Raw genomic sequence first — 14270 nt, 5'->3', positions numbered from 1 at the left:
TCTTAGATTGTAAGGAGATGAAGGACTATGCCTATGGTATTTTCAGTGCAGTGGTCAAAGGCAGAGAGAGGTGTCTGATTATCTGATTGTCAGCACGTTCTTCACCTCTGCTGTCCAATTTTACTGACCTTATCCCTGTCATTTTATATTTTATTCTTGCTATTGCCAGTACAGATCCAGAGTCTAATAGTAAGTTGTAACATGCTAAACCATTCCACAGGGCCTCTTCTGTCCCTATCTTGTAGCTAAATCCTGACAGTGGGTTTAGCCAACACGCAGCTTCTGAGGCTGTAACAGAGGCTGTGGTCTTTTGACATAAAATGCTGGAAAATACATTCCACTGGGTAATGCCTGTTTCCTTAAGAGAAATGTCAGTGCAGCTCTGGGATGGGTCTGCACAACATGAAAGAATTAGGAGAACGTGATCTCAAATCTAAGTTAAGGCAATGTTATGAATAATATGAGAATTGGGCTTTGTGGTATCAACCTGAAGAAACTGAGATGAGACAGGCTGAAATAATGAAGGATCAGGGTGCCCCACTAAGCCTGAGGAGGCTGATTTAGCCTTCATCTTCAGGCACTATAAGGGTATGTTGGCCAAGGTAATTCCAGGTAATCCACTACAAACTGAGCAGCAACAGCCAGCCAAAACCACTCCTCATCTCTCACCTGCTTTTGATCTTCTCAGATCTCTTAAGACACCTGTCTGCAGCTGTATAGGATGGCAGGAAATTCAACTTCTAGCATGCAAAGAGCATATTCTGGCATGCATCCTTTCTTGTCCTGCTTTAGGCAGTTGTTGTAGGACTGTTTGCCATCATCTTTGACATGAGATCTCTTCTCCTACAGGCATGTTTATCTTTCAAAACAGTAAAGAAATAAAAGTCACCAAGCAGTGACTATTCTGTGACAAATAGACTTGCTTGTTCTAAGGCCTCTGAAAAAAAAGAGATCAGTTCCCTTTTGTGATAATTTGATTATTGTATTTTTCTGACTTTTTTCTTTTTATATTTTTGAGCTTTGATTGTGAGTAGTTGCTGTAGGAAACGGGGATGAAATCTGATAATCTGGTTTGGGGCTGCATTTGAAGGAAAAGAAAATATTTCCTGTGTCAAAGTAAATCTTTCAGCAATCCCCCACAGTGCTCTGGATTTTTTTGGATTAATGCACAGAAACTGGTACTTCTGCTGTAGGTATTGGCTGGCTGTTGGGAAGAAAACCATATAGCAGAAGAGATCTTCTGAATCTCTTCTCCCTTTGCTATAGTGCAGACGTTTGCTCCCCTGATTTCTTTTGGGCAAGCAGTTCTTTCATTTGGATCTTGCATGAGTACAGGGCAGTTGATAAAAACCAGCTTGTTTTCCACAGTCTTCACACAGCATAAACTTAATAGCATATGCAAGGCATTACTTATGGGTCTTTCCTCTTTTTCCTGTGCTGTCTGAAACAGAAAGGAGTTAACATTCAAGGAGTTGTGATTACTTCTCCTATGATTTGTATGTATGGATTTTGGCAGGGTGGCAAACCCCCTTTTTTGACACAGTTTTGGCTTAATTTCCTTACTGCTGGCTCATCCCTGATGAGCCAAATGATTAATGTGTTATTTAATTTCCTTGTGTCTTTTTGTTCTTAAAAGTCCTTGCAACAATGTACAAAACCCCAGTAACAATAGCTGATTTTGCAAACCATGGCTAAAATTTGTTCCAAGGGTTTTTTCCAGGGTAACACTGAGATCATTCTCTGTAGTTAATATTCTTCAACACGTAGAGTGAGCAGAGTAATGTGTTTTCTCAGTGTGTAATATTTTTTTGATTAGAAATTATTTCTGTTTGATAAGGGGAATTTAATCTGCTGGCCACAGCACCAGATCAAAGACGAACCAGGTCTACTCATCTGCAGGTGGTAGGTGCTTTCAGGGCAGAGGTTTGCTATGAGAATCTCAGCTGGCTTTGAGTTCAGGAAACTTGGAAAGGCTGGGGCTCAGTCAGAGGTGGGAAAACTGGTTTTGGATGTTCCAAGTGTCCTGCTCATGGCCCATCACTGACCCCAGTTAAAGGCTGCCACTTCCCACCCCTGACTCTGTGGCTGAATGGTCACTGGTGTCTCAATGATGCTTTGGGGGGGGGTCTTGCAGCGTGGAGACCTGCAGCCAGAAGAAAGTTGGCCAATAACTCCAGTTTCCCCAAGGCTTTGATTTTTTTATTTCTTTCTGTTTCCAGGTGCCAGTCAGCCACTCCGCCGCCCCTGCTGTCCCCTCAAAGGAGCCCTGCCTACCCCCTCAGTGACAGCGAGGACTCCTCCCGCTCTGCCGGGCTCTCCAGAGTCCCCGGCTCCAGGCTGTGCCTCAAGGACCGGAACAGCCGCACGTCTACGCTGCGCAGCACCTCCACCAGCCCGTCGGACACCGACTCGCCCAGCCGCCCCCTCAAAGCCGTCAGCGTGGGTGCCCTGGACAAAAGGCTGTCCGTGTTCAAGGCCGACCAAAAGGAGAGTCCAAATGAGGGTCAGGATGGGGAAGCAGTAGGGAGCCATCCGCTCACCCGCAGCACTCTGTCCCTGGGCACTGCCACCAAGCTGAGGACCCTCTCCAGCAGCAGGGTGAGCGTCCGCTCGCAGACGCTGGACATCAGGCAGAAGATCACAGAATGGGAGTGCCGCCGGGAGCTGTCCCCCAGGGCCGGCGTGTGCGTGGACAAGAGGGATGCCGGGGAGAGGTCGGGCAGTGAGAGCTGCCCCAGCGTGCTGACCTCTCCCTGCAGCGACAAGACGTTCGATTTCAAAGGGCTCAGAAGAATGAGCCGAACGTTTTCCGAGTGCTCTTACCCGGAAACAGAGGAGGAGGAACTGCTGGACAGGGATTCCTGCCATCGGTTTGAAAAGAGACCGGGCAGGAGCGAACCTCCTTCCGCCGCTTTCCTTAAGAGCCACGTGAGGAAAGAGTCCTCTGCTGTGCTCAACAGAATCCAGAAGATCGAGCAGGCACTGAAGGAGCAGTCGGGCAGAGGCCTCCCCCAGTTACCGAGTAGCTGCTACAGTGTTGACAAAGGGAGGAAAAAGTCTGGGACTCTGCCTGCTGCGGAGGGACTGAGCGAAACGCCGAGCGATAGCAAAGGCGGGGGTGTTATTTTGGGGAGCGAACCAGAAACCCCTCCCGAGGCTGAGAAAAGCAGTAAAACCAAACAGGGCGTTACCGCGAACTCAGCGGGCCCCAAGGCGCTCCTGGAAAGCGCGCCCAACAGCGTCGTGAATCCCGTCCCCAAGCCCAAACGCACCTTTGAGTACGAGGCAGACAAGTCCCACAAGAGCAAACCCAGCAATGGACTACCTCCATCTCCCACGCCTGCTGCTCCTCCTCCCCTGCCCTCCACGCCCGCGCCCCCCGTCACCAGAAGGCAGAAGAAGGAGTCGCGCTTTCACCGAAAATCCCAGAACAGGTAAAAGCCAAGGAGGTGTATTGTACTTGCAGGGAATGCCTCGATGAAGGCAGGAATGATTCATCTGATTCCATGCTCTCAGAAGGCTAATTTATTACTTTATAATACTCTATTATGCTAAAGAATACTATACTATAAAGAATACTATACTAACTAAAGAATACAGAAAGGATACTTATTGAATGTCAAAAGGATAATAATGAAAACTCATGGCTCTTTCCAGAGTCTCGACACAGCTTGGCCCTGATTGGCCAATGAGTCAAAACAACTCGCACCAGAATCCAGTGAAACAATCATCCATGGGTAACCAATCTCCAAACACATTCCACATGAGCAAAACAGAGGAGAAGCAAATGAGATAAGAATTTTCTTTTTTCTCTGAGGCTTCTCAGCTTCCCAGGAGAAAAATCCTGGGCGAAGTGATTTTTTTCAGAGAATGTGAATGCCACAGAAATGTGCTCAGTTCTCCAAATGAATAAATAAGTGGGCTATATTTTTGCAGTAGCAATATTCTAAATTCTCCTTGTAATGCAGTGCTTTTGATGTAAGAAAATCTAGGAATTGCATGCAAGACAAGTGGTTTTTTTTTTTTCTGCTGGTCTGTGCTGATGGAATGCACTGGTACAATATCTTTGAATGCCTTCAGTTTTGGAGTTCTAAAATCTGCATCCCTCCATCCCCCAAAAAGCTCTAGGTTATGTGTGCTAAAGGTTATCTAATTAATTCTGGCACAAATGCCCTTATTTGTGATTTTTAATGGACCATAATTTCATTATTGTCTGGTATGGGACCGTAGCTGCTCCCTCACCTTTTCTTCCTGTAAAATGTACCTGTAGAGGTTTTCTATTTCCAAAGTTCATTACTATAGTAGTTGCATCAGTAGTTGTGATTATATTTAATTCAGTCCTTAGGAATATTATCCTAAATTATTATCAAAAACTGTAGAGGATTAATGCTGAGATAACTGTTTTATCACAGAAAGTCCTCTATGTCTCCCTGAGTTAATGATTGGGAGAGTGTATGGCTACATTTCCCCAGCAATTTGTGGAACTTGGCTTGTTTTAATGATGTGATTCCTCTTGAGTTTTAGACATGGTAAAACTCATTCTGCTCATTGCTTGGAAAACTGTAGGCACAGTTGCTGCTGAGCATTCAAATTGCAGCATTTTTAACGAGTTCACCTGCCTGTGCATGTGTATGATTCACACCCTCCCTTGATATTTAGTAATGAGATTTGCAAGGAACTGCTAAACAGCATCTCAGATGCACGCCATCCCTTCAGATTCTGCTTGATGTTTGGCTCAATTATTAAAAGTTTTTTAGCACAACCTCACCTGAATGACATTGGGACAAGAAGAGAAGAAGAGGAGCCTTCAGGTTCTGTCCTTTTCTCTCAGGAGACACCTGCTCCTGAAAGATCAAACAGCTCTGCTGAGGCAGGTTGTTTCTTCCAGACAGGCAGGGGGGAGTGTGATGTGGAAAGTCAAGCTCTGATCAGCAGTGCTTATCTTTTAGTCCTGGCAATAATCTCAGAGAAAGTAAATCTAGTTTTTAAGGAAAATTTGTCAGGTAAAACTGCCCTCAGTTTCTTCAGCACAGCATTTGCAATGTGCAGAAGACAAGAATTTTTAAATGCTTTGGTGTAAATAATAACCTTTATCATCAGGAAATGGGCAAGTCATCTAAGAACCACAGTATATTATGACAGTGAGTTTTTGAGATGAAGTTTTGAAGCTCCTTTCCAGAAGAGGTATAATTGTGCTTGCATCTCCTTTCCTGCAGATTCAGTCTCCTGTCAGAGCAGAGTTAGACAACAGCACAGTTCAGCCGAGGAGCTTCAGGCCTGGGTTAGGGCTAGGGGAAACAAGTCTTCTAAAAAGCATTATTTATCAATTTAAGTTATAGACTATAAATGGTAGGATTAACAGGGTTGTCATGTGTATCTGGTAATTCTTGCAAATCAGTTTGACATTTTACTGGATAGTATCCATTCATTTGTAACAGCTTTACCCACTGTACTTTAATGATTTATCTGAACACATCTCTTGTTAATCATGATCTAAATAAGTCCAAATCAACCTCCCAAAAAATCTCAGGTTTGCTGGCTGACTTCAACGCTGAGGGGAAATCCTTTATAAAAATTTCACTTTTGTCTTTGCTACTGTTCTTCCTTCAGTTACAGAAAGGATTTACAAGATTTACAAAGCACTAAAGACCATACAAGTCATGCAAGAATGACAGTATTTGGTTGATAGTAACTACTGAAATCTCAGTACCTAAGCTGTTCTCATTTTGAGAACAGACATAACTCCTTGTGCCTGCAGCTTGTAGCTGTGTGTTTCAGACTGAACATACACATGGTTTGCACTCCCTGCAATGTCATGAGAATGGACTGATGGTATTTATTTTCCCAATACTTGGGTTGAAAGCACTGCTTTATTTTTGGTGGCTAATTCAACACTCTAGTAACAGGGAGGAAGTCTCTCATGTTTGCCTGCTAGCAGAAAGCCAGGCTGGATCTGGAGAACCTGGTGCCAAGAGTAGCTTTAACATTTCAGAGTGGTGTGAGCTGGGTGTTCCCCCACAGCTGGAAATCCTCTGGCACACACACAGTGCAGCAGAGGAGTGTCACAGGACAGACTTGGGACACATGGACCACAGATGAGTCCTGGTCCACAAAGCCATTCCTGTCATCCTACACAGCGTCACCACATCATAGTGGTGCCTTGAAATCTACAGGAGCTGGGTATTTAACTACTTTAGAAAGTCTCATTCATACACAGCTGTGCCTTCAGTGTGTCAGCATCCTTTGTACTGTGAGTAGCTGGGCAGGAGCAGGTGTCTGGATCCGACTTGCACAGATTGTTTCTGCCACAATCCTGATGTGAATAATTTGGATCTGGATATTCTGAAGATTAGGGAAAGGAGAGAGAGGAGGCTCTTAAGCCTGATCCCAGATGTAAGCCTGCTCCAGCAGACAAACAGGAAATGCTCTTCTCAAATGCAGTGTTCTGTGCCACAGTCACTGTGTTACCTGTAGGGATGCTCGAGCCAATTCACAGGCCAATGGGTCTCACGAGGCTCTGTCACTGCCACATGGACATGCTGTAACATATGCTGCCCTCCAACTGGGAAGAAGAAAAACAAGGGGGGTTGATGGCAGGATGATGTATTGTTAAGCTAGGCTGGGGCTCAGTGAGTGGAGTATGGGCACCAGCACTGTCCATGCAAGGCTTGCAGCACTGTGGGATTATTTATGCTCTGACCTGAGCCTGTTTTTCTCACTGATCCATCCTCAGCAGTAAATCAGTCCCATGAATGCCTGGCCCTGTGCTGCTGCTACTGCAGATCATGGGCCTCTCCCCTTGAGTGTAGTTTCTGTCCCAGGGCTGGGTGAGCTGGAGAGTGGGAAGACCTTGGGAAAAAAGCCCAAGAACTCTCTAGAACTGCTCAGCAGCACTGGGGGAGGTGTGGGTGGGAGGTGGGGAATCACCCTGGGTGGGAGACAAATTGTGTGGGTTCATCTGACCCAGCTGGTCCTCACCTTCCTGCCAGAAAGGCCAAACCTTCAGCCCCTGAGCCATCAGCCCAAGCTCCTCACGCACCCCAGAGAGCCCCAGTTTCCTCACTGCTTTCTCCTTTGCTGCCAGCGCTTGGCATGGGGTGTGCAAAGGATGTGGGTGACTGGCACGTGGGTCTCCCTTTGGCATTTGTGCTCTGAGCACTGCACAGGAACTTATCCAAAGGTTCAAGACATGTGAGTGGTGTCAGACTAAGGGCTACATCTCCCAGAGCAACCAGTGCAGGAATGCTTTTTGGAGACTGTCTTTCTTTAGGACAGAAAGCCACGTGTTTCTGGGGCCTCTGGAAAGAGCAGAGTAATTTCTAATCTGAGGACAGTGCTGCTAACTTATTCTGTAAACTTGGAAAAATAGAACGTATTTTCTTGGTATTTTCTTCCTGTCTGCATAATGGGGATAGCAAAACTTCCAACTTCATTAAACTGTCATAGATGGCTCTACTAGAGACTGCTGTGAGCACAGGACTTAGTGTCTGCTAAAAGCTAGCTCTTAAAGCATAATGTGAGATTTTTTTTTAAAATTATGGTTGATTGTATTTATATTTCTTAACATGCAAATAATCATCTAAATGTTTGAATAAATTTGCATTCTTGTTACCAATTATTATTGTTTTAAACTTTAGAAAATCCTTTGAGTTTGAGGATGCCTCAAGCCTGCACTCCCTGTACCCTCCTTCCCCAACTGAAAATGGAACCGAGAGCCAGCATAAATTTGGATCCAAGAGCACTTTAGAAGAAAATGCCTATGAAGACATTGTAGGTAAGAAGCTGCTGCAGAACATGGGCTCTCAGCAGGATGCTGAGTGGCTGTGGGCAGGCCACGGTATTGCTGAACACATGCTCTGGGCAGGAATGTTCAGCGCTGTCAGTAAAGAGAGATTAAAGGAGGCTAAATGGGTTTGATCCCTCAGTGCAAATGTAGCTCTCGGGCTGCATGCAGGAAGTCTTGATTCTTTCAGACTTCACTGGGGAGTATTGGAAACAGACTCTTTGGTCAGCTTTTTGCCAATGCTTTTCAAGAACCAAATCGTTCTTTTTATCGAGGCCCTGGCTTGAAGCCTTGAGTGGTGTAAAAATGTAAAGAAGAGGACTTGAGACTGTGTTTACAGAACTATCCAATAGCAAGATTAACCTCAGAGGCCTCGTGTGGTCAGCTGAGCTTTTCAGGACTCCGGTGTGTTCTGCCCCAAAGCAGTTGTTTGTAGCACAATTCCTGGTCCCCTCCAAGTCCCAGTTCCTGGTTAAAGAGGAATTAATTTCCTTTAGCTATACACCATCAGGAATGCACAACAAAAAACACTGTTTTCATTAAGCTTCATAAGAAAAACATGTTTCTTTTGGTCTTAGAAGGAAATGTATGGCCTATGCCTACATTCTTTAAACATCTAAAAAAAGTTGTTATAATTACTGAAAATTGGGCAGCCCTTCAGAGCACAGATTTTCCACACAAGTGATGAATATCTGCATTGTTTTTAACTCTTTCAGTGTTAGATTATTACAACAGATACAAAGGGGACTTCATTTTCCTTTGGACAATGAATCTTTACATAATGAAAGCTGGAGGGCTCCCAAGACAGTCTGGGACCCTAGAGCACACATCCTCTGAAGAGACACTGACAAGCTAGGCCTATTTAGTCTGGTAAAAAGGCACACGAATAGCGCTTGCAAATGTTTGAGAGGCAAACAAAGACAATAGAACAAAACTATTCTTGGTCATATCAGTTGATATAGTAAAGAACAGTGGCCACAAATTAGAGCCGAGGACTCTTTGTCAGGCCCAAATTCTGTCTCTGACTTGTCAGCCTCAGTAAAAACAAGAATTTACTCTTTCCATTTACTTCCTCTATGCCATTAAAAAAATGCTTTCAGAACTGAGGCTTTCAGCTTCTGCTCAATGTCTGCTACTTAAAATGAAAACTTTGTAGATATTGAAAAATCTTTTTCTATGTAGAGCATCCTTACATGATCATCATCCCTTTCTGTGACAGACCACCGTGCTATTCACACTTGAAAATGTATTGTGTGTTAGTTACAGTGCTCATCTTTGCAGGACCTGTCAATGTGCCCCCAGATTTTAGGTGGTAAGGATTCTTTTCCTTGTCTGGTTTGTTAAATATCAAAATAAAATGTGCGGGACTGGTAAGAAGCTTTCTTCAAATGAGAAGAAATCTTGGGTTCAGTAAAACAAAATCATAATAGGCTTTTCCAACTCATGGGCACTATAAACCAGCTCCTTCAAGGCTATAATTTGGGCATTTTAGCAGGGCAGTGGGAAGAGAATGCAAAATTTCAGATCTGTGGACAAACACAGAACTTCATTGTTTTGTACTGCTTTTTAACAACCTCTTTCCAAGCACTTCATTCAATACAGCAGTGCGGGGGGAACACCAAATCAGTGTAATTCTTATAAACTGTCAGGCATGATTAAAGACAAGCCAAAGTGGTTTGATCTCCAGCTTTAAAGAAACGATCGTAGCTTTGTGTATTGCATCTGCATAATTTATACCAGTGGTGCTAGACCCCAGTCTCCAAGTAGCACTTTTGTGCTCATGCAAACCAGGTGTCTGCAAGAGTGAGTTTATTTTACAGATCTACATCTGCTCCAAAGCTATAAAGGGCTCTGTCACTGTGCTTTGAGCTTTCTTTGCAAACAGTTCCCCTAGAGGTGCTGGTGGGTCTTTTTTTCCTGTACCTTATTGAATCTCCTTGCCTCCCTAAAACCTGTAGGCAGTTAAACATTGTTGCTGTTGTAATAAACTTAATTGTGTCATGTCCCCCCCATCCCTTAGCATTATTATTTGTAATGTGAAGAAGTGATAAAATACAAGAAAAGAAAGCTGTGAATCTTGAGCAATGCTCTAAGCAGTCTAGTGTGAGACAGAAACACAAATTTGGGTTGGAAGGGACTGTGGAGTCAGCTGGTTCAGTCTCTGCTCAAAGCAGGGTTAAGTTCAACTTGAGATGAGGTTGCTTGGGGCTTTAGCTGGTTGAGTTTTCTAAATAGCATTGGAGGATGGCTTCACTGCCTCCCTGAGCAGCCTTCTCCACTGAGTGGCCTCCATTGTGAAGAATGCTTTCTCGATGGCACAGTGAACACATTTTTCTTTCCATCCAGCGTGAATTCTCCTTGTTGCTGCTTGTGACTGTCGTCCTTCATCCTTTCACCTCCAGGAAGTGCCTGGTCCTGCCTTTTCCATTTACCTTTCTGGGCAGTGGCAGGCAGCAGCTGGGTTATCCTCCAGCCTTTCCCAGGCTAAACAGCTTCTAGGCATGCAAGTGCTAGATCTGGAGTCATTGGGTTTTTTGGTTTTTTTCTTGAGTCATGCCCCACATGGCCTCTTCTTGTGGGGCATATGCACACTAAAGCTTTGTCTTCCTCCTGGTGCCTTTGGACTGCTTCTTCTTTAATAAGCAGAGCAGCAATGAACCACTGTGTGTAGTTTATCTTATTCTGAGAGCTCACTTAAAAAAAAAAATAGTAAGTTTTAGGTATATTGAAAAGGATTGTGCTTTGAAAGCATAATGAACCAGACACTTTGTTCAATTTTGTAATATTTCTGTAGACTTTAATAGATGAAATACCTGCATGGTAAGTTCAGGACGGGTTTTGGATTGGACATAATGATCCATTCTGCATCAATCAAGCAGCCATTGTATAAAGGGGTGCACATTCCTAATACAAATCAGAGCTGCAAGGAGCCATGTGGACTTCATTCATCTTCTGTACTAGCACTCCCAGAAATGTGGCAGTCATAGTAAACTTAACATTGTTTTGCTTCTTGTGGTTTTGAATGAGCCTTTAATCAGACCAAAATTGATGTGGCTTTCTGAATCCGGTTGGGGAAACCACGCTTGGCTTTGTGTGAATTCAAGAAACTATCACAGTATTAAGAGATGGCTGAGATAGCTGCTTCTGCTGTGTTTGTGCACAACAGTATTTCCTGTCATATGGACCATAAGGTTCCAGTTTTCCAGTCTGCTCCCCTAAGTGCAGCTGAGATGTTGGAATATTGTTATTTAAGGTCTTGTGTCTCTGGAACATTGTTGACCTGACATCTAGGACAAAGCACTTGTTATCATCATCAAAAAAAAGTTGAATAAATAAAGCGAAGGTCAAGGGCATAGTATTAAGTTTGAATTGAGAAAATCGAGTAAAACTAGATGAAAGATACAGCACTGCATTTAGAAATTAAATGTAGTGGAAGAAACCTCTGACAAGGCAAGGCTTCTTACCCTGTAACTCCCCAGAGTGCTGTACGCAGCAGAACAGGTGGAGATTTCCTCTGAGAGGACATTGCAGATGTGCAGGAAACCCATTGCTCAACTGGGCTCTGTGTGTTGCCTCTTAGACTGAGAATGTTTAACAGAACATTGCATGACTCCATGTCTGCTTTGGCAGCTGGAGCTGAAGCAGTCTAGACAGAAAGGCAATGCCTCAAAAACGTTGCAGTAGAATCTCTAAATCCAGGATGAATTTCTAAATGGGATCTTGCTGGTGGGTTCCCATTGGGAGTGTCCTGCAATACGCTGTCCCAGGGGCAGCTGGCCCTCTTGGGGAGGGTTTCTTATGCACCCTTCTGCTCTCTGGGCCTGTTCAGTGTCATGTTTAGAAGACTTTGAGCCCTTTCAGTAGCTGGACACTTCTATTGACAGATATTTTTGTGCCTTTAACAGGACAACTTAATCACTTCTTCCTGTATGGGCATATAATATAATTGAACCTTGCTGCAGCTGAAACCAAAGGTGACTGAGAAGAGAAACAGTGGAGTCATACACAATTGCTTGGCTCTTTTTCTCTGTCAGTTTGAGATAATATTGCTTCAGTCTGGGATAACCAGCTTCTTGTTTACCTCTGCATTAAAACAGGACAAGTCACTCCCTTTATCCCTGCTGGTAAGGCAACTGATCTCTCCTAAATCAATGAGTTGGTTTGATTTCTTGTGTAAATTTGACACAGTGCATGTCATGTAACAAGATGGGATGATTTAGCTGTTCTACTGAACTGTCCGCTGCGTGTGATCAGAGCTGCAGCAATGATGACTGAGGTCAAGCTGGAAAAAGTTGCTTTCAAGTTAGAACATTTGCAAAGTTCTTCCAGTAAATGTGGGAAAAGGTTAGAAAGAGAGCAAGCTGATCTTTCAAGTAAAATCCCATCCTCACATGCCACATTATTGCCTGTCATGCTTTTGGAGCACATTTTAGTCTGTCATATTATCATCCTGTGACAAATCAGGGAGAAACCGGAATTGCTGGGCTGCTGTGAAGCTGAAGTAAACTTGGAGAGATTCTAACTCTGCCAGCAGTGCTGCGCTAGCTGCTTCTCTGAAGACATTTTGGGTTTTCAGTCAGACACCAGCAGGTCTCTGGAGCCAGAATTGATGCAAAAGGATGGTACAGACAGTGATCATGGAATAACATATTCCTGTCTTATTCTGCACCCACAGTCTGCCTGTGACAGCCTAAAGAGAATGTGAGATTTTGGATAGTGTAATAGTGTCAAGTTTAATAATAGACACTGTAGGGTAATGGCAGCCAGAGCACATTAAATCAAACAGTGTTCATATGGGCCTGCCAAAGAAAGGCCAAATACTTCAGCTGATCCTGTTGACAGTCAGCCTGCTGCATTGTTGTTACATTTGGATACATGGATTTCAGTTATTTTTAATAATCATCTTGTGCCCTATTTAGGTCTCAGTTTTTCTGTGGAGTCTATCTCATCACTGTACCATCCACTACAGCTTCTCGTGCCAGTCTCTGTCAGCTTTACTGCCTGGCTTTCTAGTCAGTGCTGCAGGTTAGTAAAACAGAATAAAAGACCACGAGACTGCTCTCCCAAATCCTCTCTCAAATTCTGAGACTGTGCTGAAGGCAGCAGCAGGGTGACACCCCTGAAGTGCAGGCAGTTCAAGCAAGCTGCTGCTGTACTGTGCTAACAGTTGCTTATCAGACATTTCCATGCACGTGATTTTGGACTGAGTGTAAACAGGTGATTTCTGGGGGTGAAATTTCTTGTTCATTTATCAGCCATATTACTTCTTTTCCCTTGCCCTTCATTATGATTGCACTCTCAGCAGTCCCTGCAGAGACAGCAGGGAGCTGGAGGCATCTGCAGTGTTTCTTCTGCTGATTGAAAGGGCTGGAGAGTTCAGAAAGCACAGCTTATTGCCTACAAACTCCATGGAGCAGGGCCCAAAAGGCTGATTGCATTTTAGACTTGCCACTCTGCTCGTTGTAGATGCTGTGCTGCTTTTCTGAGCTCGTGGTACTGAGTGGATACACTGACTGATGAACATGTAATGGTCTGTAACTTAGTGCTGCTCAGCCATAGCTCTTCAAAGCAGTTGTAAATGAGTGTTAGCTGTAACTTGAGATTGAAATAGTTCTTCTTCCTGCAGATTCCTGGGGTAAATTCCCCAGCTGAGATGCACAGTTGCAGCATCTCTGACATTGAAAAATCTCTATGTACCAAAGAATTAAGTTTGGATACTTTATGGGAGTGTGGAGATTTACTGGTTTTCATCCATTTGATCTGAACGTGCTCATAACCATCCCAATGGCCCAGCTTTCCTCCAGCACTGGTGGTGTGGATCTGTGCTGGTGTAATTTTATGACTGAAATGAATGAGCAGTGCACATGCACCTCATTTGTGAGGTGATAACTGTTCTGGCCATGCAACTCAGGCCCCTGGGCTTTCAGAGCAGCCAGGAGGAAAGGCAGCAGGTTCTTAGCTCGGGCATCACGCTATGGATTCAGCATCTCCTCTGTGAGTGTTGGTTCCCAATTCAGGCACACAACTTTAGGAGACCTTTCCTTTACCCTATACCTGCTGTTCCATTCTTCTCTCTTCCTGACGGTGCAAAAGGCTGGAGTTATAACCAGCACTCTGTGAATCACTTAATTCTTCTGATAATAGCTTTTCCCATCTAGAAAGAAATGATGCATTTCCCTGCTTTCTGCCATTTATACAGAAGCGTCGGCCTGCTTCGTTTTTTTTTTCCTCTCAGCTTTACTTTTCACTCCTTTCTCAGCATGAGACAGGCTTGCTGAGTCTGCCTCTGCTTCCCATTTGCCACGTGTGAGAGGCTGAGCAGAGGAACACTGTGCTGCCTTAGGACTCAGTGGGGCTGACTTGCACTGCATCACAGCGTGATGAACTGCAGCCCCTGGAGGAAACTCATAGATGCTTAAGCTCAAGGCACTGCATTCCTCAGGACTTTTCTAAATATCCTTGGTTATTTCATCTTTTTTCTGTTGTT

At 44.2% G+C, this 14270-nt stretch overlaps 1 protein-coding gene across 3 annotated transcripts in view; it reads left to right on the top strand.

Annotated features, from left to right (window-relative positions):
• The window catches only part of DENND2B (DENN domain containing 2B), a gene marked incomplete at its 5' end in the record, with an annotated part of 151688 nt that overhangs the window by 89105 nt on the left and 48313 nt on the right, over positions 1-14270 (top strand). For all 3 annotated transcript variants that reach the window (XM_084208170.1, XM_084208171.1, XM_084208169.1), the window contains 2 exons: positions 2220-3434; positions 7638-7774. In XM_084208170.1, coding sequence (XP_084064296.1) covers positions 2220-3434; positions 7638-7774 — 1352 coding nt within the window. The remainder of the gene's footprint in view (positions 1-2219; positions 3435-7637; positions 7775-14270) is intronic.

This window comes from Fringilla coelebs (genome assembly GCF_963513975.1).
Source record: "Fringilla coelebs genome assembly, chromosome: 6".
In the NCBI taxonomy this organism is placed as follows: Eukaryota; Metazoa; Chordata; class Aves; order Passeriformes; family Fringillidae; genus Fringilla; species Fringilla coelebs.
Note: the sequence above shows the minus strand (reverse complement) of the source record. Positions and strands in the feature narration are given on the sequence as shown.